The sequence below is a fragment of the Coregonus lavaretus genome (assembly GCF_964263955.1).
Source record: "Coregonus lavaretus genome assembly, contig: HAP1_SCAFFOLD_1428, whole genome shotgun sequence".
Taxonomy (NCBI): Eukaryota; Metazoa; Chordata; class Actinopteri; order Salmoniformes; family Salmonidae; genus Coregonus; species Coregonus lavaretus.
The window spans coordinates 30,368-57,525 of NW_028159186.1; the positions used below are offsets into that span (position 1 = coordinate 30,368).

A 27,158-nucleotide genomic window follows, 5' to 3' on the forward strand; every position below is an offset into this window, starting at 1 on the left:
AACCCTCTCACTTCGCCTCTTTCTCTGGTCGAATTTAACCATTAAACGAACAGCTCCCAGAATGCTTTGAGAAGGTAGAACACCATAAAGAATGACATAGGTCTCTAGTGGCCAAAATGATGTATTAGCATTGGCAGCGCCATTGAGGGCTTCCACGATTTTAATGAAGTCAACTTCATTGGCTGATCCCTCCTGGTGACTTTGTTGGAGTCATGTCCAACCAGGTCATCACGATGGATCCGCCAATCGTGAAGAAGGAAATCGACTACTTAAAAATTGAGATATCCTCAATGGCGCAACACATGCTGTCAGAGAAGCTATAAAGCCACAGATACAAAGCGTCGTCTATCTATCTCTATGTAGGAAACGGACACAATATAGTACATGCCAACGCGGTCGATGCTATTCGGGATCCTTAGCAGCTGATACAAAGTAACAACATTTTTACAACAGCTCGCGCAGGAATTAGTTCGACGGTGGGGTAAGAATTGATCGAGGCTAGCGGTTTGATGTCGTATTTGATAGTTTTATTTCACGGGGAAAGGAAATACTTATTGTTGACTTAGGCTGTAACACCTGACCTGACTATGTGGAACTGGCAAATGAGTGTTGCTAGGTTGGTTGGTCGCCATAAAAACTTTATAAAATTGGAATGATCCCAGTAATTTTAACTTCAATGAACTTTTCGAAAATTCCCCCGACATGTATTTGACTTACTGTATTGAAATGCTTTACAAACATATGCATTCTAGCCTTCAAACTTAAATGCAATATTTTCTCAAAATAATCTATTGAAAGTAATTCAATTCACTTGGATGTTATCTGTTGTCAAACTAAGATTTTGAATATATATATCTCTCCAAGACACCAAAGCATAAACGTTAAGACACCCACTTGTACCTATTTCTCTTCACACTCCTCTCCTCTACTGGAAATAACACCTGCCATTCACACTCCTGACTATTCCCTGTTAGGAGGTGAAGAGGTTCTAAACCTCAGTGTCTATGTTGAATACAGTACATGACATTAGAAAGACAGCTCCTTGTGGAATGTTCCTCTCCAAGAATTATCCAAGAACACAGTAGCACTCTGTTTCCATAGAGAATGGCCTCTCCCATGATCATCATGGACCCTGCTAGAAGACCTGACAGGTGTCACTATCACCTCTCAGATAGCAACTTAACATGGGACATTGTTCAGCAAGGGAAAAAGCCCCTGGGCCGGGCCAGACCAGGCCAGCCGTTAGTGAGGCTATATTCTGTATTTTTCAGTCTGTCCCTGCAGAACCCCTGATGGGAGCAGGTCACATGATTATAATTAGGCCTAGCTAACTGGGCTGGAGCTCACACACCCCTCACATCATTACAGTAGACATTACAGTGAAAAGCTTACTTACAAGCCCATAACCAACAATGCAGTTTAATGATTAGCTATTATTTTATTTTTTTAAAGAGCAGTAGTAAAATAAAATAACAGTAGGGAGGTTATATACAGGGGGTACCGGTACAGAGTCAATGTGCGGGGGCACCGGTTAGTCGAGGTAATTGAGGTAATATGTACATGTGGGTAGAGTTAGTGACTATGCATAAATAATAAACAGAGTTGCAGCAGCGTAAAAGAAGGGGTTGGGGTGGGGGGGCGATGCAAATAGTCCGGGTAGCCATGATTAGCTGTTCAGGAGTCTTATGGCATGGGGGGTAGAAGCTGTTAAGAAGCCTTTTGGACCTAGACTTGGCACTCCGGTACCGCTTGCCGTGCGGTAGCAGAGAGAACAGTCTATGACTAGGGTGGCTGGAGTCTTTGATACTTTTTAGGGCCTCCCTCTGACACCGCCTGGTATAGAGGTCCTGGATGGCAGGAAGCTTGGCCCCAGTGATGTACTGGGCCGTACGCACTACCCTCTGTAGTGCCTTGCGGTCGGAGGCTGAGCAGTTGCCATACCAGGCGGTGATGCAACCAGTCAGGATGCTCTCGATGGTGCAGCTGTATAACTTTTTGAGGATCTGAGGACCGATGCCAAATCTTTTCAGTCTCCTGAGGGGGAATAGTGTGTTTGGACCATGATAGTTTGTTGGTGAGTGGACACCAAGGAACTTGAAGCTCTCAACCTGTTCCACTACAGCCCGTCCATGAGAATGGGGGCGTGATCAGTCCTCTTTTTTTTCCTGTAGTCCACAATCATCTCCTTTGTCTTGAGCACGTTGAGGGAGTGGTTGTTATCCTGGCACCACACGGCCAGGTCTCTGACCTCCTCCCTATAGGCTGTCTCATCATTGTCGGTGATCAGGCCTACCACTATTGTGTCGTCGGCAAACTTAATGATGGTGTTGGAGTCGTGCCTGGCCATGCAGTCATGAATGAACAGAGAGTACAGGAGGGGACTGAGCACGCACCCCTGAGGGGCCCCCGTGTTGAGGATCAGCGTGGTAGATGTGTTGTAACCTACCCTTACCACCTCGGAGCGGCCCGTCAGGAAGTCCAGGATCCAGTTGCAGAGGGAGGTGTTTAGTCCCAGGGTCCTTAGCTTAGTGATGAGCTTTGAGAGCACTATGGTGTTGAATTCTGAGCTGTAGTCAATTAATACCATTCTCACATAGGTGTGTAATGTTTTACAGGCAGTCAGTGTTGTAGTGGAGTATAAATGCCATTTACTCACCTTTTTTTATTTTGCATGATAATTTTTCTGGTAAAATGCATTGAAAGTTGAGGAAGCGTTACTTTACTGACACTGCGTTCACCTGCCGGGATACTTGGCTGTCTTTCTAGTCTAGTTCTTGTTCTAACACACAGGGGCTGACCTGTATTTCACTCCTCCCACCTCCTACCCTTTCCTCCCAGGTCAGTACGGGACTGTAGAACTTTAATTCCTATTCCGAATGTAGTGCACTACCTTTATGGGCCCTGGTCAAAAGTAGTGCACCATGTAGGGAATAGGGTGCCTCTTCTTGACTCTTTGTGTGTGGTGTACTGTAGGAGGAAGCTCTGTCTGTATGTATGTCTGTCTGTGTCTGTCTGTCTACTTAACAGATGAGCCAGAGGCTGTAGAGACAGAGAAGGGTGTGTGAACTGTGTCTTTAGTACCCAGCTGTGTGAACGAAACACACACACACGCAGCCAGTGGATTAGTTTTCTCCATGGCACACACTCCTGTCTATATGTTTTGGCTGTCACTGCCATATGTGTGTGTATGTGTCCACCCAGTAGAGAGAGATCTATGAGCTACTGTGGTTGGGCAAATAAGTCCAACATGCTCTGAGGTCCATACATACTGATCGTGTACTGTCATTTTACATGTGACATAACCATCTCTCCATCCTTTTTAGCATGACACATGCTCATGAATGTTTTTTTAAATTCATCTATGTATGCCTTATAAAGGATCTATGAAGGCTTCAGTAAGATTTTATTTCAATGCAATTTAGTTGACAGGGACAGTTCACAACTGTGACAGATAGGCCTATGCTATGATGCTAATTAACATCAATCAAGTTTGTAGGAGCATGTCAAATTGGGTCTCAAATTAAAGCTTAGAGACTATATATTTTTTACAAATTAAGGCATATATACATAAATAAATAAAACATCCATCCAAATTTTTTTTGAATAAGCAAAGGCATTGATTTCTGGTCAAACAGATAGAAAAGTGTTTTTAGAAAACATCTACCAGAGAAAGTATTAAAAGGTATTAAAATACATCAAAACCCAATAATGGTGAAGTAAAGACCCCTGCCAACTAATATCAACACTTATATTTAGTTTTGGAGAAATTATTTGGCTCCTGTAAGTTTAAGAAACATTGCCTTGTACCTTGAAATTCCGTTAACAAAAAAACACATCTTTAAGATATTTTTTAATTTCTCTCCCTCATGAGGAGGGAGGATAATGAACGTACACAGAAGTTTCAAGTAAAGGTAGACCTACCAATTTAGTGTTTTTACTGATATACATTTTATGTATTATTAAGTGATTAAAACTCGAAATTCCGTTGCCAAATCGGTAATGGAATTTCTACAATTGAATCGGCTACAATGGGAAATCATAGTAGTCACAATCAACAGTTGTGTTCACACGTTTGTACAGTAAAGAAAAGTAGAGTATAGTTCAGTACTGTACAGTAGAGTTCAGTATAATGTACTGAACTATACTCTACTGTGCTGTACTCTACTGAGCTCTACTGTGCTGTACTTTGATGTCCAAACTTGTGAAACATAGACATCTATGATTACTTCAGATTCGATTACCGCAATTCCGTTACCGGGTGAGAATCCACTACACTTACTGTAGTTCAATAACCAAAAGAGTCAATGAGTCATGCCATAGCTAATACCCCATTCTTTCTGCAGATGTCGTTGAATCGTAATTTGGAAAACGTGGACACAAGAAACTGAGGGCGATTTTACCGAAATTCAGTGTAAATTGTTAAAAGTAGGCCTTGTGCATAGAGTTGTATGGGTTGTTAAACTTTGAAATCAATGTTTTTTGTTTGGCATACTTTTAAGTTACAAAATCAGAGTCTCGGCGCAATTTCGTTACCATGGAATTGCCCCCTGCTGTCTTGTGTGTATTCTCGCTCTCGTTCTCTCTCTCTCTCTCGTTCTCTCTCTCTCTCTCTCTCTCTCTCTCTCTCTCTCTCTCTCTCTCTCTCTCTCTCTCTCTCTCTCTCTCTCTCGTTCTCTCTCTCTCTCTCTCTCTCTCTCGTTCTCTCTCTCTCTCTCTCTCTCTCTCGTCTCTCTCTCTCTCTCTCTCTCTCTCTCTCTCTCTCTCTCTCTCTCTCTCTCTCTCTCTCTCTCTCTCTCTCTCTCTCTCTCTCTCTCTCTCTCTCTCTCTCTCTCTCTCTCTCTCTCTCTCTCTCTCTCTCTCCCCTGCCATGTGTGTTGTCAGTGAGCTGGTCTGACTAGGGCTGTGACGTTGTAACTGTGTCAAACCAGTTTTCTTTCCTTTCCACCCACACCAATGGCTTTGTTTCTGTTCTGTAATAGAAAATAGTATTTGTCAGGATTCAACACCATCTAATCCTCTCTTCCTGTCTGGGGTATTTTCTATACAGGCTTTTGATCATTTCAAGGTATCAACAGTAGAAATCGTTTAGAATGTCATTGTATGCTGTAGCCTTAAGATTTCCCTTCACTGGAACTAAGGGGCCCGAACCATGAAAAACAGCCCCAGACCATTATCCCTCCTCCACCAAACTTTACAGTTGGCACTATGCATTCGGGCAGGTAGTGTTCTCCTGGCATCCGCCAAACCTAGATTCGTCCTTCGGACTTCCAGATGGTGAAGCGTGATTCATCACTCCAGAGAACGTGTTTCCACTGCTCCGGAGTTAAATGGCGGAGAGCTTTACACCACTCCATCCGACGCTTGGCATTGCGCATGGTGAGCTTAGGCCATGGAAACCCATTTCATGAAGCTCCCGACGAACAGTTATTGTGCTGACGTTGCTTCCAGGGTCAGTTTGGAACTCAGTACTGAGTGTTGCAACCGAGGACAGACGATTTTTAAACGCTACGCGCTTCAGCACTCGGTGGTCCCGTTCTGTGAGCTTGTGTGGCCTACCACTTTGCGGCTGAGCCATTGTTGCTCCTAGATATTTCCGTTGTTGCTCCTAGCTCATCACCCTCAAAGCTCATCACTAAGCTAAGGATCCTGGGACTAAACACCTCCCTCTGTAACTGGATCCTGGACTTCCTGACGGGCCTCCCCCAGGTGGTAAGGGTAGGTAACAACACATCTGCCACGCTGATCCTCAACACGGGGGCCCATCAGGGGTGCATGCTCAGTCCCCTCCTGTACTCCCTGTTCACCCATGACTGCATGGCCAGGCACGACTCCAACACCACCATTAAGTTTGCTGACGACACAACAGTGGTAGGCCTGATCACCAACAACGATCAGACAGCCTATAGGGAGGAGGCCAGAGACCTGGCCGTGTGGTGCCAGGATTACAACCTCTCCCTCAACGTGACCAAGACAAAGGAGATGATTGTGGACTACAGGAAACAAAAGAGGACTGAGTACGCACCCATTCTCATCGACGGGGCTGTAGTGGAACAGGTTGAGAGCTTCAAGTTCCTTGGTGTCCACATCACCAACGAACTATCATAGTCCAAACACAGCAAGACAGTCGTGAAGAGGGCATGACAAAGCCTATTTCCCCCTCAGGAGACTGAAAAGATTTGGCATGGGTCCTCAGATCCTCAATACCAGGCGGTGTCAGAGGAAGGCCCTCAAAATTGTCAAAGACTCCAGCCACCCTAGTCATAGACTGTTCTCTCTGCTACCGCATGGCAAGCGGTACCGGAGCGCCAAGTCTAGGTCCAAAAGGCTTCTCAACAGCTTCTACCCCCAAGCCATAAGACTCCTGAACAGCTAATCATGGCTACCCGGACTATTTGCACCCCCACCCCATCTTTTTACGCTGCGCTACTCTGTCAATTATTTATGCATAGTCACTTTAACTCTACCCACATGTACATATTACCTCAACTACCTCAACTAGCCGGTGCCCCCGCACATTGACTCTGCACCGGTATCCCCCTGTATATATAGCCTCCCTACTGTTATTTTATTTTACTTTTTATTTTACACTTTTTGTTGTTGTTTTATTTTACTTTTTTATTAAGAAATAAATGCATTGTTGGTTAAGGGCTGTAAGTAAGCATTTCACTGTAATGTCTACACCTGTTATATTCGGCGCATGTGGCAAATACGATTTGATTTAGATGTTTCCACTTCAAAATAACAACACTTACAGTTGACCGGGGCAGCTCTAGCAGGACAGAAATTTGACGAACTGTCTTGTTGGAAAGGTGGCATCCTATGACAGTGCCACGTTGAAAGTCACTGAGCTCTTCAGTACGGGCCATTCTACTGCCAATGTTTGTCTATGGAGATGGCATGGCTGTGTGCTCCATTCTATACACCTGTCAGCAACGGGTGTGGCTGAAATAGCCGAATCCAATAATTTGAAGGGGTGTCCACATATTTTTTGTGTGTGTATCTAATCTAAAATCAGTCTAAACATCTCAAATTACAGTAGGCCACAACAAACAAAACACTGTCTTTACATCAAACCAGACTGCCAGTATCGTATGCGGTATTGTGACCTGGCCAGGTTTTTCGTATTGTGACCTGGCCAGGTTTTTCTCATTAGCTTTACAAATTAGCAAATAAATAAGAAAACACAACGTAACAAAAATGCAATCTATCTCCTCTCTCCATCCAGCAGTCCTGTATACAGGTTCCATCCCCCAGCCTTCCATGGCCTCGGTCCCATCATCCTGACCTTTAACCCTGACATAACACATGGATGACCTGGATGCTCTCAGAGGACTCTCTCCTCGACCCCCTCCTCCTGAGGACTCTGTGTCCCTCTCCTCTTCCAGCACCGACATCATCAACTTAGAAGGTACATGATCACTACAGTAGTTAGTCCTGGATGTGTTATTGTACCTGTCTTATGTTTGTTGTTTGTTATTGTGACACTCTTGTGTTGTGTGTGTCTAGATGCCCATTAAGCTGTGTGTGTGTGTGCGTGTTATTGTGTGTGTAGATGGCCACTACAGTGCCCTGCGTGCGGAGCTGGAGGCTGATGCTCAGGACCTGGAGGGAGAGTCCTGGAGTGTCTCTGTGGACCAGCAGTACATAAAGAGACTACACAAAGACGCTATAAAGAGACAAGATGTCATCTACGGTAAGAATATAGCTGGGGTAGCTGATCTTATCATTAAAGAACTGGTTTGGGTGATGATGATATTAGCCATTGCTACAATTATGTTGTTGATGACTTCTTTATAACAGTAATAATGATGATGCTGTATTTGTGTGTGTGTGTGTGTGTCAGAGTTGATCCAGATGGAGGTGTACCACCTGCAGACATTGAAGCTGCTGCTGAGTGTGTACAAGTATGAGCTGAGACGCAGCCTGCAGATGGAGGAGACTAGGCTGGACAGGATGTTCCCTCAGGTAACACACACGTACATATGGAGCTAGAGAGATCTGAGACAGAGCCTGCAGATGGAGGAGCATAAGCTGGACAGGATGTTCCCTCCGGTAACACACACGTACATATGGAGCGAGAGAGATCTGAGACAGAGCCTGCAGATGGAGGAGCATAAGCTGGACAGGATGTTCCCTCAGGTAACACACACGTACATATGGAGCGAGAGAGATCTGAGACGCAGCCTACAGATGGAGGAGCATAAGCTGGACAGGATGTTCCCATCCGGTGACTCCATCTCTTGCTTAAAACCAATAGGTGTGTATTGCATGTGCAGTAATCGTTTCCTTTACTCTTCCATCAGATGGACAGCCTGCTGCACATCCACCAACACTTCCTGTGGTGTCTTAGAGACTGCCGCGACGGACAGAATCACTACACAGTCACACAGCTGGGAGCTATACTCATCAACCAGGTAGGAACCATTACACTGTTACACAGACAGGTAGGAACCACTACACTGTAACACAGACAGGTAGGAACCATTACACAGTCACACAGACCAGGGGAAAATGACTGCCCACTCTCATTGAAGCCACGGAAGTTGAAGGCCGACCGCGGTACTGCAGGCATTGTTAGCAGAAAACAGGATCCCCCATTTTAGTGAATGGATAAAATGGCAATCTTTGTGTAAATATCGAAGACAATCAAGTTACCAATAATTGCTTCTAATACACCAGATGTTTATCTTTGAACCGATTATTATAAAATCGCACGAAGGAGTTATGAGGATAATTTAGTTGCTAATGGCTGCCTGCAGTACCCAGGTCAGCCTTCAACTTGAGTTAATAAATGAGATGGTGCAGCACTGAGCTAGCCTGCAACTTCACTTCCTGGAGTAGCTCAAACTACGCATATTGTCTCCATGAGACGCCATCTTAACCGACTTCATTTGGCTTCAATGCACTATTGAGTCTTCACATAGGAATGAATGGTGTCACGTGATTGATGGATTTGTCCATTCATATATACAGTCGTGGTCAAAAGTTTTGAGAATGACACATACTAATTTTCACAAAGTCTGCTGCCTCAGTTTTGATGATGGCAATTTGCATATACTCCAGAATGTCATGAAGAGTGATCAGATGAATTGCAATTAATTGCAAAGTCCCTCTTTGCCATGAAAATGAACTTAATCCCCCAAAAAACATTTCCACTGCATTTCAGCCCTGCCACAAAAGGACCAGCTGCCATCATGTCAGTGATTCTCTCATTAACACAGGATAGAGTGTTGATGAGGACAAGGCTGGAGATCACTCTGTCATGCTGATTGAGTTCGAATAACAGACTGGAAGCTTTAAAAGGAGGGTGGTGCTTGAAATCATTGTTCTTCCTCTGTTAACCATGGTTGTGCAAGGAAACATGTGCCATCATCATTGCTTTGCACAAAAAGGACTTCACAGGCAAGGATATTGCTGCTAGTAAGATTGCACCGAAATCAAACATTTATCGGATCATCAAGAACTTCAAGGAGAGATGTTCAATTGTTGTGAAGAAGGCGTCAGGGCACCCAAGAAAGTCCAGCAAACGCCAGGACCGTCTCCTAAAGTTGATTCAGCTGCGGGATCGGGGCACCACCAGTGCAGAGCTTGCTCAGGAATGGCAGCAGGCAGGTGTGAGTGCATCTGCACGCACAGTGAGGCAAAGACACTTGGAGGATGGCCTGGTGTCAAGAAGGGCAACAAAGAAGCCACTTCTCTCCAGGAAAAACATCAGGGACAGACTGATATTCTGCAAAAGGTACAGGGATTGGACTGCTGAGGACTGGGGTAAAGTCATTTTCTCTGAATCCCCTTTCCGATTGTTTGGGGCACCCGGAAAGCACCTTGTCCGAAGAAGACAAGGTGAGCGCTACCATCAGTCCTGTGTCATGCCAACAGTAAAACATCCTGAGACCATTCATGTGTGGGGTTGCTTCTCAGCCAAGGGAGTGGGCTCACTCACAATTTGCCTAAGAACACAGCCATGAATAAAGAATGGTACCAACACATCCTCCGAGAGCAACTTCTCCCAACCATCCAAGAACAGTTTGGTGACGACCAATGCCTTTTCCAGCATGACGGAGCACCTTGCCATAAGGCAAAAGTGATAACTAAGTGGCTCGGAGAACAAAACATCGACATTCTGGGTCCATGGCCAGGAAACTCCCCAGACCTTAATCCCATTGAGAACTTGTGGTCGATCCTCAAGAAGCGGGTGGACAAACAAAAACCCACAAACTCCAAGCATTGATTATGCAAGAATGGGCTGCCATCAGTTAGGATGTGGCCCAGAAGTTAATTGACAGCATGCCAGTGCTGATTGCAGAGGTCTTGAAAAAGAAGGGTCAACACTGCAAATATTGACTCTTTGCATAAACTTAATGTAATTATCAATAAAAGCCTTTGACACTTATGGAATGCTAGTAATTATACTTCAGTATACCATAGTAACATCTGACAAAAATATCTCATAACACTGAAGCAGCGAACTTTGTGAAGACCAATACTTGTGTCATTGTGGTCCTCTGTAGCTCAATTGGTAGAGCATGGCGCTTGTAACACCAGGGTAGTGGGTTCGATCCCCGGGACCACCCATACGTAAATATGTATGCACACATGACAGTAAGTCGCTTGGCTAGAAGCGTCTGCTAAACGGCATTATTATTATTATTATTATTCTCAACTTTTGACCATGAGGCATTGAAACAGACAGGTAGGAACCATTACGCTGTAACACAAACAGGTAGGAACCATTACACAGTCACACAGCTGGGAGATATACTAATCAACCAGGTAGTCTCTCTCTCTCTCTCTCTCTCTCTCTCTCTCTCTCTCTCTCTCTCTCTCTCTCTCTCTCTCTCTCTCTCTCTCTCTCTCTCTCTCTCTCTCTCTCTGAGAAAACATTCTAAAGAAATCATGACTCTGTACTATCCCTTTGTCATACCTGATCAGAATGTTTGTTGTTGTTTACCTGATCATCATGATGATGATGTTGTGGTGTAGTTTTCAGGTGAGATGGGAGAGAGGATTAAGGAGAGCTATGGAGTGTTCTGCAGTCACCACACAGATGCTGTCAGCTTCTACAAAGAACAGCTACAGAACAACAAGAAGTTCCAGAACTTGATTACGAAAATCGGTCGGTTGTCCATTGTGCGGCGGTTAGGAGTCCCAGAATGTATTCTGTTGGTGTCTCAGCGGCTCACAAAGTACCCCGTTCTGGTGGAACGCATTCTACAGAACACTGATGGTAACTAACGGACTCAGTAACTGAATGCCTTTAAGGTGGGCTCAGCTGGGCTAGGCTGCATATCTCTTAGTACCATCAGCCCCCAGGCCCAGCCATGCTTGATAACCACGCTGTTCACAAATGGAATTTGATTTTACTTCCTGAATTGACTGAATTGAAATGGAATTAACCCAAACCCAATCCTCTACTCTCCTCCCATCTTCTCCCATCAGTCGATAGTGAGGAGCACGGTGCCCTGGCCCAAGCCCTGGTTCTGATCAGAGAGACCATCTCTGCTGTGGACTCTCAGGTCCATGACCATGAGAGGGCCTCTAGGCTGAGAGACATAGGCAGCAGGTTGGAACCTCATTCTCAGGGCAGGCTGAAGGACGGAAGGGTGTTCAGGAGAGAGGACCTGGCAGAGGGGTCCAGAACCCTGCTCCATGAGGGGACCATCAACTGGCGGGCGGCCAACGGATGGCTGAAAGGTGATTTAAAAGAAATGCAGTCAGATCCAAACGTTTTGGCACCCTTGATAAAGATTAGCAAAAACACTGTATGAAATAAATAATATACATACTGGGCTATATTGTATGCCCACATTTTGTCAAATATTTCTTCTCTCAAAAAGATTGGGGTCAAAATGATTGGCACCCCTGTTTTCAATACCTTTCACTTTGCGAGTATAAAGGCACTGAGCCTCTTTTCTAAAATGTTTATGAGATTGGAGAACACATTGGGAGGGTTCTTAGACCATTCTTCCATACAGAATCTATCAAGATCCTTGATTTATTTTTATTTTACCTTTATTTAACTAGGCAAGTCAGTTAAGAACAAATTCTTATTTACAATGACGGCCTACACCGGCCAAACCCGGACGACGCTGGGCCAATTGTGTGCCGCCCTATTGGACTCCCAATCACGGCCGGTTGTGATACAGCCTGGAATCGAACCAGGGGGTCTGTAGTGACGCCTCAAGCACTGAGATGCAGTGCCTTAGACCACTGCACCACTCGGGAGCCTTTGGTGACTAGTAAGTATTTTTTAAACCTCTCGCGTTGGGCTAGATGTGTCAATGTGTAGTTCATGTAAGTCGCTCTGGATAAGAGCGTCTGCTAAATGACTAATATGTAAATGTAATACAAGGCTGAAACTTGGCCGCAAGTGGATCTTCCAGCAAGACAATAACCCCAAGCACACATCGAAATCCACAAAGAATTGGCCACAAAATCAACATTTTGCAATGGCCATCTCAGTCTACAGACTTGAACCCCATTGAAAACCTGTGGTTGGGCAGTCCGTAAGTGCAGATGAAGGATATCAATTTACAATAACAAAAACTGAAATGACACAATACATTATGAATCATTCATTTCTATTGGGCATAATCTAAAACGCAACCAAAACAAACAGCAAATGCATCCAACAAATGTGTAGAGTCACAAGCTTGATCTAGTCATTGCGTGCTATGAATATGGGACCAAATACTAAACTTTGTATTACTTTAATACACAGGAATTTGTTCCGATACTTTTGGTCCCCTAAAATGGGGGCACTATGTACAAAAAATGCTGTAATTTCTAAACGGTTCACCCGATATAGATAAGAATCCCATCAAATTAATGCTGACAGTCTGCACTTTTAACCTCCATTGTATCATTTCAAATCCAAAGTGCTGGAGTACAGAGCCAAAACAACAACAAAAAATGTCACTGTCCCAATACTTTTGGAGCTCACTGTATGTGCATCATTGCTCTCTCTCGCTCTACTGTGTGTGCATCTTGAGCTGTCACTCAAATAGCGAGGGGCTGAAGCTCATTGGCTGCAACTCTAATTGCTAAGGGGACTGGTCCACGTGAGGTTTCGTGGCTAATTGAGGTAAGACCGTAATTCTGCTCATAGATGATGCATGTATGAACTACACATTGACACATCCAGCCCAACGCGGGAGGTTTAAAAAATACTTACTAGTCGCCAAAGTACCGGAGCATGTCTTTAACAAGGGCCCCAGGAAAAGTGGAAGCAAAATAGCCCCATAACATCAAAAGATCCACCACCATATCTTACAGTAGGTATGAGGTTCTTTTCTGCATCCTTATTTTGACGCCAAACCCACCACTGGTGTGCATGACCAAAGAGGTCTATGTTCATGTCATCTGACCAAACCACCAGTTCCAATCCAAGTGCCAATGCAAGTTAGCAAACTCCAGGCTTTTACATTTGTTGGATGACATGAAAATAGAGCTCTTTTGCCACGCACACGATAGAGGAGCAGCTGTACAGGAGGAGGCCAGGCTAAACCAGTCTCAGAGACTTCCAAGGTAAAAGACTCTACCCATACCAGCTCTACATGAGCGCTTCAAAATGTTCTCAATAACAGCTGTCCAAATGCCCTCAACTACCATTGTCAGGTCATATGGAATGTGTGTGTGTCCAGGGCATCTGTAGGTCTGTGTATTTTTCTGACCATAGAATCTGTGTGTGTCTCCAGGGAGTCTGTGTATGAAGGATGTCCAGATCATGCAGAGCCTGACAGAGAAGCTGCATATGTTTGCTGACATGGCGGAGGCTGTACCAGGGCTGGAGGATGTAGTGAACCACTCTCGTCTGCTGCTCCGCAGTGACGCCCTAGACCTCCAGCAGGGGGAGACACTGCTCAAGGGGGCCATCACTGAGGGTAGGAATTAATGACAAATCCGCCCCTATGCCCTAAGCAATTGTGGAGATCTGTGAGGATTTGATAGGTTAAAGCAATATTGTAATAGCTCCACCTTCACCTCTGATAGGCTGGCCTTGGTACTCCTGCTAGGTCTGATAGGATCTGATAATAGTTAACTTAACCATTTTCTTTAGTAAATCTGTTATAAATACTTATTGACCCACCATGAGAATCCAATGTCAGCTTGTCAGTTAGGGAATCAGCTTTTCGTTTCTTCTTCTCTCTTCAGTGGAGAATCTGCAGAACCTTCTCCTGTCCGGTGTAACTGTGAGAGATCCCTACCCCCCTCCAAAGGACAGCCTGGGTTCAGGGGGATACAGTTTGAGGCCAGAAGTGCTACGGCTCCGTCCAGGGGGGCTAGGCCTTGGGGGGCTGTGGAACCCGGTGGCACTCAGGAGAGCCGAAACCTGTGGGGGCTATGTCTGCAATCCCATAACCCCTGTGAAGAGTAAGTCTACCACTCATACAGATGGACTATGGTTGCTGGATCGACGCCCGCACCTCTCTGATTCAGAGGGGTTAAATGCAGAAGACACATTTCAGTTGAATGCATTCAGTTGTACAACTGACTAGGTATCCCCCTTTACCTTTCCTTTATTATACCACTGTTCATATTCATGTTTTCCAGATGGTAATATACAGGCGGGAGAACAGCTAGACAGTGTGGCAGGAAGACCTCTAGACAGAGGTCAGCATTCAAACTCTGACCCCCAGCTACAGGACCTTGACCAATCAGAGAGTCTGGAACTGTCGGTGAGTTACTGGCTGTTCCATTCTCTCCCTTTCTCTTCCAAGTGGGCACTTGTTCCCTCCTACAAGTGTGCTCGTGTTCTCTCCTGAGAGAGGGAGGGCGGTATTGACTGGTTTAGTGTGTCTGATTTCATGGTATTGTGATTACAGGTAGATGAGTCACCAGCACCAGCATCATACTGGAGTTCTCCATGCCCAAATCCATCCTTTCCTGAAGCTGAGGTAAGTGTTGCTAGAACATATCATGAATATCTGCAGTCACTTTTTTTAAAATTGTGCCAACCTGTTGGAGCCAGTTTTCTATTGTATTAGTTATGCAAATATTTGTCTATTAGATAATATATATATTTAAGGATCATTTCATTTATTTACAGTGCTGTGAAAAAGTATTTACCCCCTTTCTGATTTTCTCTATTATTGCATTTTTTTTTTACACTGAATGTTATCAGATCTTCAACCAAAACCTAATATCAAATAAAGGGAACCTGAATGAAAAAAATGATTAAAAAATAGTTATTTCATAAACAAAGTTATGCAACACCCAAAGCCCCTGTGTTAAAAAGTAATTGCCCCCTTACACTCATTAACTGGTTGTGCTATCTTTAGCTGCAATGACTGCAACCAAACGCTTCCTAGAGTTGTTGAACAGTCTCTCACATCGCTGTGGAGAAATGTTGGCCCACTCTTCCATGCAGAACTGCTTTAACTTAGCGACATAACATTTGTTGGTTTTCGAGCATGAACTGCTCGTTTCAGGTTCTGCCACAACATCTCAATCAGGTTTAGGTCTGGACTTTGACTATTCCAAAACTTTAAATGTGTTGCTTTTCAGCCTTTCGGATGTGGACTTGCTTGTGTGTTTTGGATCATTGTCTTGCTGCATGACCCAGCTGCACTTCAGCTTCAGCTCACAGACGGATAGCCTGACATTTGCTTTAGAATTCTCTGGTACAGAGCAGGATTCATGGTTCCTTCAGTGATGGCAATTCGTCCAGGTCCCGAGGCAGCAAAGCATCCCCAAACCATCACACTACCACCACCATGCTTGACCGTTTGTCATATATTTTTATTATTTTCGTAATTTACCCCCCTTTTTCTCCCCAATGTCAATCTTGTCTCATCGCTGCGTCCTCCGAAACATGACCCGCCAAACAGTGCTTCTTAACACCCGCCCGCTTAACCCGGAACCCAGCAGCACCAATGTGTCGGAGGAAACACAGTTCAACTGATGATCGAGGTCAGCCTGTAGGCGCCCGGCCCGCCACAAGGAGTCGCTAGAGCGTGATGAGCCAAGTAAAGCGCCCCCGGCCAAACCCTCCCCTAACCCGGACGACGCTGGGCCAATTGTGCGCCGCTCTATGGGTATCCCGGTCACGGCCGGTTGACACAGCCTGGGATTGAACCCGGGTCTGTAGTGCCGCCTTAGACCGCTGTGCCACTCGGGAGGCCTGTATTAGAGAATTCTAAAGGAGAATGTCAGGCTATCCATCTGTGAGCTGAAGCGTAGCTGGGTCATGCAGCAAGACAATGATCCAAAACACACAAGCAAGTCTACATCAGAATGGCTGAAAATCTACAAATGTAAAGTTTTGGAATGGCCTAGTCAAAGTCCAGACCTAAACCTGATTGAGATGTGGCAGGACCTGAAATGAGCAGTTCATGCTCGAGAACCCACAAATACCTCGAAGTTAAAGGAGTTCTGCATGGAAGAGTCGGCCAAAATTCCTCCACAGCGATGTGAGAATGATAACAACTCTAGGAAGTGTTTGGTTGCAGTCATTGCAGCTAAAGGTGGCACAACCAGTTAATGAGTGTAAGGGGGCAATTACTTTTTCACACAGGGGCTTTGGGTGTTGCATAACTTTATCAAAATGTTGTGTTATTTGTTCACTCAGGTTCCTGTTATCCAACATTAGGTTTTGGTAGAAGATCTGATAACATTCAGTGTCAAAAATAGAGAAAATCAGCAAGGGGGCAAATTTATTTCTCACAGCACTCTATATGGTTTATGCAGTAATTTGGTAATGTGATTTCTTATTATGGTTCTCTTATTTGAATTATAATAGGCCAATTACTCCCTCTATCCTCAATTAGTTGTAAGTATGGGTGGGCCTGCCCAGATAGCCACATATTGGGTATATAGAAACAGGAAGTAAAGCAAATGTTTGTGAGACCGGGAAAGCATCTATTTTTTTTAACCGCACGTTTTACCTTGATCTAATTTGTTTACCTTGCACTTATTATATTGGATTCTATGAAAATAAATACGTTTTCGTTTGGATTCTTGGGTTTTCGATTGGATTTTGGATGTGCATCTCAAATCTTGCATTTGGTTTTCCCACGGCTTTTCGAAAGCTGCTACAACCTTATTTCTGTCTCTCTCTCCCCAGTTCTTTGACAGGGTGCTGCTGCTCTCACAAAAACTCTACAGTCTGCTGGTAAGACGTACTGTATCTATTCTTTACATTCTATAGAGACAGTTGATAGGTTTGACCTGTCTTATCTTACCATTAGATAGGTTAAGTGTGTCCACTGCCCATCCCTGGTCTGAAGTTTGTCCTCTGCCTCCTGGTGTTAAGTTTGTTCCCTGCCACTCCCCGTAGGCCATCGTCTCCCAGCAGGACAGCCACATTGAGTTGCAGCGTGCCTTGCTGTCAGAGCGCGAGCATCCTGGCCATCCTCGTGGCAACGTGCTCCTGGAGCAGGAGAAACAACGTAACATGGAGAAACAGAGAGAGGAGATGGCTAACTTCCACACGCTGCAGACACAGCATAGACAAGAACAGGTATTGAACTAGAACACAGTTTATTACATTAGAGAAATGGAGAGAGGAGATGGCTAACTTCCACAAGCTGCAGACACAGCATAGACAAGAACAGGTATTGAACTAGAACACAGTTTATTACATTAGAGAAATGGAGAGAGGAGATGGCTAACTTCCACAAGCTGCAGACAGCACAGACAAGAACAGGTACTAGAACAGTTTAAAACCCTGAGGTAGAAAATAGTTTATGTTAGAGAAACGGAGAGAGGAGATGGCCAACTTCCACAAGCTGCAGACTCCATCAGGAACAGGTAGCTAGAATAGAGCTTTAAACTGCAGACACTGTATCAGTTATTACGTCTTAAAGCTTTTATCAAAATATAGCCACATGTTGTATATGTATACATACAATCTTGTTATAGGGTTACACCTGCTGGATGAATGTTGTGTGTCTCTGTGCACAAGTACTTGCAATTTCCTGTGTCTTTTTCTGTTTATTGATCTATCGATCTCGATTAATCCTCTATCTATTAATTGAACTATCTATTGTGTTTATCTATGATATCTCTCTGTCTCACAGGTGTCAAACTCATTCCATGGAGGGCCGAGTGTCTGCAGGGTTTTTACTTCTCCCTTGTACTTGATTGATCGCTGATTTAGTTAGGAACCTTCCTCGCCTGGTTTTCTAGTTGTTTGAGCAGAAACTCATCTCATTTCCCTCTATCTCATCCATCTCATCCGCAGGCTCACTGGGAGAAGGAGCAGGAGCGCCACCAGCTGAAGGCGGAGGTCCTGGAGGCGCAGCTAAGACAGAGAGAGGAGGAGTGTAGGAGACTGGAGGAGAAGCTAGCAGAGGAGAGGGGGGAGCTGGAGAGATGGAGAGAAATCTACCAACAGGTTGCTGCTTCGTTTTGTTACATTATACAATGTTACAATATAACAATTGTGGTCTTATTGTAAGTTGCTCTGGATAAGAGTGTCTGCTAAATGGCCAAATGTAAAAAAAAAATAAAAAAAAAAAAAGAACGTAAAATGGTCTAAGAGTTAAAAATAAATTAAAACAAAGCTTCAATTGCCAATTTTATCCAAGTGAGTGCTGCTGGCCTTTTTTCATTGTTCATGTGATGTACCGTACCAACAGGATCTGGAGAGGCTGAGGGAGTCTACAAGGACTGTGGAGAAACAGAAGGAACGCCTGGATATACAGATGAAGTTGAAGAAGAACAAGACCATTGCCAACCCTGGGAGTTTTAACTTCAACACTCAGCAGGTGAGGAGGTGGTGTGGTCGTTAAGGACTGAGGACCAATAGTGAGAGGGCTGTTAATTATGCATTTATAGATATTGATGTATGGGACGTTTAGGTAATCTGGTCATTCTCTTCTTCTCCTCTCCCCCACTCCCAGTCGTTTAGAGGGAACCTCCCCCACTCTGCCTCCTTCCGAGGGGACCTCTCCCAGTCGTTCCGAGGGGACCTGATGGGTGGTTCGACCACGGGAGGTGACGTGACCCCCATCCAGACCTCCAAGGTCCACGTCCAACCCAGCCCCTCTCTAGCCACAGCTTTCTTCCTGGAGCAGCCCCCAGAGGTGAGACATAGCTAGGACATAACATGGGCTAGACTACATGGAAGGACAGTATACCAACCTCAGATAGTTGAAAAATTCCAGTAACTTTCCCCAAATTCCTAGGTTTTCTAGAAATCCCGGTTATAAGATTCCCAGAATCAGGAGGGAATAAGTAGGAAATAGGACATATGAGAAGTAGGAGATTTCTGTAAAACTTGGGAATTTTGGCAAAGTTACCGGTACTTTGCAACACTATCCACAGGACTATGTGAATATGTGTGTTCACCTTCCAGCGTTTTTGTATTCTATTTATTGTACTATAGTGTATTAATATTGTGTATTTTGTGTGCTGACCTCACAACATGCATTTCCATTAAAAGTGACAAAGTTCCCTATCAGAACACTCTTACGAGTTCAATCCCAGTAGTTCATAGTATTCATAATCTTGTTCCCAGAGGCTTCCGCCCAAATAAAGAGTCTGGTGGACCAAAGCATCAAACTTGGCCTTCGTTAGCCAATACAGAAAGACCAGGAGACACACCCGGCGCATAAGCATTGGCTTAATCAGCTTAATCTACCAACCAATCATCTCCGACAAGGTTGGCCGGTATTCAGATTTTCATACAGTTTCTGTACCACCCAGGGTATACGGTATTACCGGAAGTGCACACAAGGGACATTATTTTAAAAATTATATATACAAAAATAAATAATAATATTGATGCACAAAACAATTTAGGCAGCAGGGATCTTGATCCAGGAGGAGATTGAATGCTTCTGCTGTAATCAAGAAGCTTGATCTTGACATCTAGCCACTTAGCTAGCAAGTTAGCAAACCAAATGCATAGCTGGAGTGCCTTCAGAAAGTTTTCAAACCCCTTAGCTTATTCCACTTTTTGTTGTGTTACAGCCTGAATTCAAAATGGATTAAATAAAAAAAGATCTCACCCATCTACACACAAAACCCCATAATGTCAAAGTGAAAACATGTTTTTAGAAATTTTTGCACATTTATTGAAAATGAAATACAGAAATATCTCATTTACATAAGTATTCACACCTCTGAGTTAATACTTTCTAGAAGCACCTTTGGCAGTGATTACAGCGATGAGTCTTTCTTGGTAAGTCTCTAAGAGCTTACCACACCTGAATTGTGCAACATTTGCCAATTATTCTTTTCAAAATTCTTCAAGCTCAAATTGTTTGTTGATCATTGCTAGACAAACATTTTCATGTCTTGCCATTTTAGATTTTCAAGTAGATTTAAGTCAAAACTGTAACTCGGCCACTCAGGAACATTCACTGTCTTCTTGGTAAGCAACTCTAGTGTAGATTTGGTCTTGTGCTTTAGGTTATTGTCCTGCTGAAAGGTTAATTAATCTCCCAGTGTCTGGTGGAAAGCAGACTGAACCAGGTTTTTTCTAGGATTTTCCTTGTGCCATTATATTTCTTTATTTCCTCTATTTTTTTTTTGCCATTACATTTTGCCATTACATTTTGCCATTACATTTATTTTTTATCCTGAAAAACTCACCAGTCCTTGCCAATAAAAAGCATACCCATAACATGATGCAGCCACCACCATGCTTGAAAATATGGACAATTCAGGACAAAGTACATTTCTTAGCCACTTTTTTTGCAGTTTTACTTTGATGCCCTATTGCAAACAGGATGCATGTTTTGGAATATTTAGGTTAGTATTGTAGAGTAACTACAATGTTGATCCATCCTCCGTTTTCTCCTATCACATCCATTAAACTCTCTAACATTTTAAAATTCAGAATTGGCCTCCCTGAGCGGTTTCCTTCCTCTCCAGCAACTGAGTTATGAAGGATGACTGTATCTTTGTAGTGACTGGGTGTATTGATACACAATCCAATAATAACGTCACCATGCCCTTCTTTGCGGGGCATTGGAAAACATACCTGGTCTTGTTGGTTGAATCTGTGTTTGAAATTCACTCCTCGACTGAGGGACTTTACAGATAATTGTATACAGTGGGGGAAAAAAGTATTTAGTCAGCCACCAATTGTGCAAGTTCTCCTAATTAAAAAGATGAGAGAGGCCTGTAATTTTCATCATAGGTACACGTCAACTATAACAGACAAAATGAGAAAAAAAAATCAGAAAATCACATTGTAGGATTTTTTATGAATTTATTTGCAAATTATGGTGGAAAATGAGTATTTGGTCAATAACAAAAGTTTCTCAATACTTTGTTATATACCCTTTGTTGGCAATGACACAGGTCAAACGTTTTCTGTAAGTCTTCACAAGGTTTTCACACACTGTTGCTGGTATTTTGGCCCATTCCTCCATGCAGATCTCCTCTAGAGCAGTGATGTTTTGGGGCTGTCGCTGGGCAACACAGACTTTCAACTCCCTCCAAAGATTTTCTATGGGGTTGAGTTCAGGAGACTGGCTAGGCCACTCCAGGACCTTGAAATGCTTCTTACGAAGCCACTCCTTCATTGCCCGGGCGGTGTGTTTGGGATCATTGTCATGCTGAAAGACCCAGCCACGTTTCATCTTCAATGCCCTTGCTGATGGAAGGAGGTTTTCACTCAAAATCTCACGATATATGGCCCCATTCATTCTTTCCTTTACACGGATCAGTCGTCCTGGTCCCTTTGCAGGAAAACAGCCCCAAAGCATGATGTTTCCACCCCCATGCTTCACAGTAGGTATGGTGTTCTTTGGATGCAACTCAGCATTCTTTGTCCTCCAAACACGACGAGTTGAGTTTTTACCAAAAAGTTATATTTTGGTTTCATCTGACCATATGACATTCTCCCAATCCTCTTCTGGATCATCCAAATGCACTCTAGCAAACTTCAGACGGGCCTGGACATGTACTGGCTTAAGCAGGGGGACACGTCTGGCACTGCAGGATTTGAGTCCCTGGCGGCGTAGTGTGTTACTGATGGTAGGCTTTGTTACTTTGGTCTCAGCTCTCTGCAGGTCATTCACTAGGTCCCCCCGTGTGGTTCTGGGATTTTTGCTCACCGTTCTTGTGATCATTTTGACCCCACGGGGTGAGATCTTGCGTGGAGCCCCAGATCGAGGGAGATTATCAGTGGTCTTGTATGTCTTCCATTTCCTAATAATTGCTCCCACAGTTGATTTCTTCAAACCAAGCTGCTTACCTATTGCAGATTCAGTCTTCCCAGTCTGGTGCAGGTCTACAATTTTGTTTCTGGTGTCCTTTGACAGCTCTTTGGTCTTGGCCATAGTGGAGTTTGGAGTGTGACTGTCAAGTTGACTGACAAGTTCAAACAGGTGCCATTAATACAGGTAACGAGTGGAGGACAGAGGAGCCTCTTAAAGAAGTTGTTACAGGTCTGTGAGAGCCAGAAATCTTGCTTGTTTGTAGGTGACCAAATACTTATTTTCCACCATAATTTGCAAATACATTCATAAAAAATCCTACAATGTGATTTTCTGGATTTTTTTTTTTCTCAATTTGTCTGTCATAGTTGACGTGTACCTATGATGAAAATTACAGGCCTCATCTTTTTAAGTGGGAGAACTTGCACAATTGGTGGCTGACTAAATACTTTTTTCCCCCACTGTATGTGGGGTACAGAGATGAGGTAGTCATTCAAATATCATGTTAAACACTATTATTGCTCACAGACTTATTATGTGACTTGTTAAGCAAATGTTTCCTCCTGAACTTATTTAGGCTTGCCATAACAAAGGGGTTGAATACTTATTGACTCAAGACATTTCAGCTTTTCCATTTTTATTAATTTGTACAAATCTATAAAAACATAATTCTACTTTGACATTATGGGGTGTTGTGTGTAGGCCAGTGACACACAATCTCAACCAGACTGTAACACAACAACGTGGAAAAAGTCAGGGGATGTGAATACTTTCTGAATGCACTGTAATTTATTTGACACATCTTAGATTTCTTATAGTTACAGATATAGTTAGTTATAAGCAGTGGCGTAGCACGCAGCCCCCACGAGGCGGGGGTTCCCCTAACGGTATTGAAAATCTACGGTATACCGCCCACGTCTACCCACAACCCCTCCCCCCTAATCCTCCCCCATACGCTAGCGCAGAAAAAGCACAGAGCCACGCCTCGCACTCGTGTGATTCGCAAAAATTAAATGATGACAAATACTTTACATTGTATTGTCACTCCCACTAAGGCTAACTTTGAATCGTTGATGTACCAGGTTTAAATGTGCTGTGCGCAATAGCCTGGGGACAAGGTTACAGTATTCATAACTTTACATTATCGTATTGTATTGTAGGTGCCCCTTCGTAGGGAGAGCATCAGCCCTGTGCCCCCTAAAGTGGAGGTCCCCATTCACCTGATCAGCATCACCAACCAGTTGGTCCACAAGCCAGCGGGCGTGCAGCAGCAGATCCCCACCAAGCTGGCTGCCCTCAGCAGCAAGGGCAACGAGAAGAGCAGAAAAAAGGGATCGCACCAGTGCATGCATAGTGCAGGTCAGAACACTTAATTACATACATGGTAGACATGATCGTATAAGAAAACTACCCACACACTGGATGGTTAGATGCTCCTGTAGTTTTTATTTGCAATGTATTGAACACAAAGGTTCTTCATCAGGCTGAGTGGGATCCAGTGGAGACCATCCTCCTCAGTGAATTTCATAAAATTAGTGAAACATTAAAGTTATCCTATACTAAATATATTCACATCACCAAATAATTGATTAAAACACACTGTTTTGCAATGAAGGTCTACAGTAGCCTCAACAGCACTCTGTAGGGTAGCACCATGGTGTAGCTGGAGGACAGCTGGCTGCTGTCCTCGTCTGGGTACATTGACTTCAATAGAAAACCTCATGGTTCTCACCCCCTTCCATAGACTTACACAGCACAGGAGGTTGGTGTCACCTTAATTGGGGAGGACGGGCTCATGGTAATGGCTGAAGCGGAATTAGTGGAATGGTGTCCTTTCCATGTGTTTGATGCCATTCCATTTGCTCCGTTCCAGCCATTATTATGAGGCAGCCTCCACTGTTACACAGTAATTATGACAACTTCCGGAGGACATCCTCCAACCTATCAGAGCCCTTGCAGCATGAACTGACATGTTGTCCACCCAATCAAAGGATCAGAGAATTAATCTAGTACTGAAAGCATAAGCTACAGCTAGCTAGCACTGCAGTGCATACAATTAGGTGAGTAGTTGACTCAGAGAAAGACAATAGTTGAACAGTTTGAACAAATTAATTTATTTAAAAATGTAGGAGGAGCAAGAGAGGGAAAGTACTGTACTTAGGTAGCAAATGCAGCTAGCTAGTTTAGCCTGCTCAAACAGAGGGATGCTATGTTAGCTAGCTGGCTATGACTATCCAACACTGGAACTCTTCCAAGTCAAGGTAAGCTTTTGGTTTTACAAATGTATTGCCACCGGGGCCCGCCTGTGTAACTGCTAAACTGCTTACTGACTGTACACTGGACTGCATGATTGTAGCAGGTTTACTAATGCGTTAGTTCTATTAGCTATGTTGACTATGACGTTACTTTAACTAATATGGGGACAACGATGTAGGCTGTGTGTATTGGATATGATATGAAGGTTTAGCTTGGACATTTCCCCCTGGTCACAGACAGCTGATGTGTTGTGCATTGAAGTCCACAAGCGAAGGGAAAAGGTGAGAGGAAGAGAGGAGGAGAGTACGTAGATGCGATAAGGACTACATCGAGCTGTTTGTATGTGGCTATGAAAGTGAACTGTTTGCGTGTGATCAGGGGTGTATTCATTCCGCCGATTCTGTTGAAAAACGTTTCTTAAACGGAACCAAACAGGGATAAACATTCCTGAATTTGTCCAATAGAAACTCTTGTTTGCAACTGTTGGACTAATGATTACACCCTAGATCAGCTAGATGCAGGCAAGAGTGTGCAAGACGGTATTGAATGCGTCACTGTTGTAGCAACCTCATGGATATAGGGAAAATTGAAGTATCATGTAGTAGCCTAAACCTATCCATGTTACATTGAGCTGGGTGAATGGGATATGAATGAGAGTCATCCAATATGCTGTTATAGAAATAAGCACCGACCGCCACTGGCGGGATCAGGATGTCAGTCACAAGATCTTCACACCCCTTTGCTATGACACTCTAAATTCTATTATCTGTTAGGAAGTGAGTATTTCTCTTTAGTTGTCTTTCCTCCTGCAGCATCTATAGACATGTCTCAGGTGGTGCCGATCAGAGTGACAGGAAAAGAGTGCGGGAGTCTGAGAGGGAAGAGGACTGTGAGCCCTCACAGGAGCTACCAATCAGGTAAGATTTTTACCATGACTGGAGATTTGTTTTAACGTCTCAGGATCTAAATGAACATGACGCACACACGCACGCACGGACACACGATGAGTAAGTTAACCCTACGTTGTTATCCCTCCTCAGATCGTTTCTTTAGTCCTCCAGAGCCTCTGTCCAATGCCAAGCCCTCCCAGACCCAGACCCTGTTGTCCAGCAGCAGCATGAGGAGGCACTTCCCTCCACCCGAACCTCCTCATCCTCCACCCTTCCCCAAAGACATAGCACGCAAACCAACCAAGGAACGCGTCATCTATCTGTAAGGACACAGGATGATACAGGGTAAGACCAAAACCCTAACTCATAGGGCCTATGCCAGGGGTCTGCAACTGGGTGCCTGTGTGCCAAAACCGGTCCACAAGTGATTTTATTTGGCCCGCCAAAGTAGTCTGTTCTGATCACTGTACAGTAAAGATTTTATTTTTTTACTGATTGGACTTTTCTAATTCCTGGTACTTATTGAGTGCCTGTTGAATTTCCATATTGTTCTGATGAGTGTTTCTGTCATGGTTTAAGAGGAATCATCTCTAACCACTCTCTGCACTCAAGTCTTTACTTTTAAAGGATTCTTACATGAATGTTGAGCGGTGTTGTCAGGAAGCTGTTTATTATTATAACTTGTTTACAGATCTGAGGTGCCAAGCACGTTTTATTCTCAGAGCGCATTAGAAACGACTTTAATCTATATCGTTGACCTGCTGCTTGAAATCAGAATGTCTTAATCAAAATAATGCATTTATGTCATAGAATGTATGGAAGTAAATGTAGATGTATCTGTTAGAGGGAATAATAATGGTATGGGGTTATACTGTATTTTAACACAGAATAATTATGACTACTGGACTTAAATGATGCCAATTCTACTGTGGTTTCTGTCATGAGGGAGACAGGAGTGGGTGACATTTTGTTGAACTGTTGAATGCAGACAGCCTTACCATGCGATATCAACGCTCAACATGGAGTTTTAGTTGAGTTTTACCACACAACAGCTGCCCTGTGTGCGTGAATGTAGTTTGAACTGGAGCAAATTGTTTTTTCCTTTTTCCTCATTGTTTAACTGTAATATGGTTATGTTCTGGGAACAAAGGTAACTTGTAAATAATAATGTTAAGATTTAACTTTTTGAATTATGTTGTTTTAATATGGGGAGGTTGTTTAGAAGGATTTGTGAATTATGTTGCTCACAGTTTCCAGTGAACACATAAATCGAATTAGAACACATTATATACAGTGCCTTCAGAAAGTATTCATACCCCTTGACTTATTCCAAATTTTGTTGGGTTACAGCCTGAATTCAAAATGGATTCAATTTATTTGTTTTTCTCACCCATCTGCACACAATACCCCATAATGACAGTGAAAACATGTTTTTAAAATGTTTAGCAAATGTATTGAAAATGAAATACAGATATCAAATTTACATAAGTATTCACACCCCTTTGCTATGACACTCTAAATTGAGCTCAGGTGCATCCAATTTTCTTTGATCATCCTTGAGATGTCACTACAACTAGGTTCAATTGTTTGGACATGATTTTGAAAGAAACACACCTGTGTGTATATATAAGGTCCCACAGTTGACAGTGCATGTCAGAGCAGAAACTATACCATGAAGTCCAAGGAACTGTCCGTAGATCTCCGAGATGGCATTGTGATGAGGTACAGTATATATCTGGGGAAGGATATAAAACAATTTCTAGAGTGTTGGAAGTTTCCAAGAGCACAGTCGTCTCCATCATTTGGAAATAGAAAAAATATGGAACTACCCAGACTCTGCCTAGAGCTGGCCGTCCGACCAAACTGAGCAAGAAGGACCTTGGTCAGGGAGGTGACC

At 43.6% G+C, this 27,158-nt stretch overlaps 1 protein-coding gene across 3 annotated transcripts; it reads left to right on the forward strand.

The window, feature by feature from the left end:
- Window positions 1-373: 373 nt before the first annotated feature.
- LOC311123192 (rho guanine nucleotide exchange factor 18-like) lies at window positions 374-26,937 on the forward strand. Of its 3 annotated transcripts, none has more exons than XM_084197453.1 (18): window positions 374-481; window positions 7,226-7,408; window positions 7,553-7,693; window positions 7,844-7,965; window positions 10,984-11,227; window positions 11,440-11,694; window positions 13,698-13,883; window positions 14,155-14,373; window positions 14,554-14,678; window positions 14,826-14,897; window positions 17,066-17,113; window positions 17,279-17,461; window positions 18,185-18,337; window positions 18,582-18,710; window positions 18,846-19,028; window positions 23,276-23,474; window positions 25,184-25,288; window positions 25,412-26,937. In XM_084197453.1, the coding sequence occupies exons 2-18, from the start codon at window positions 7,306-7,308 to the stop codon at window positions 25,585-25,587; spliced, it is 2,643 nt and encodes an 880-aa protein (XP_084053579.1). In that variant the 5' UTR covers window positions 374-481; window positions 7,226-7,305; the 3' UTR covers window positions 25,588-26,937. The 3 variants fall into 3 exon arrangements, with proteins under 3 accessions (XP_084053579.1, XP_084053580.1, XP_084053581.1); XM_084197454.1 differs by having other exon boundaries at window positions 7,229-7,408; XM_084197455.1 differs by lacking the exons at window positions 374-481; window positions 7,226-7,408; window positions 7,553-7,693 and adding an exon at window positions 8,304-8,414 and having other exon boundaries at window positions 7,938-8,139.
- Window positions 26,938-27,158: the final 221 nt, after the last annotated feature.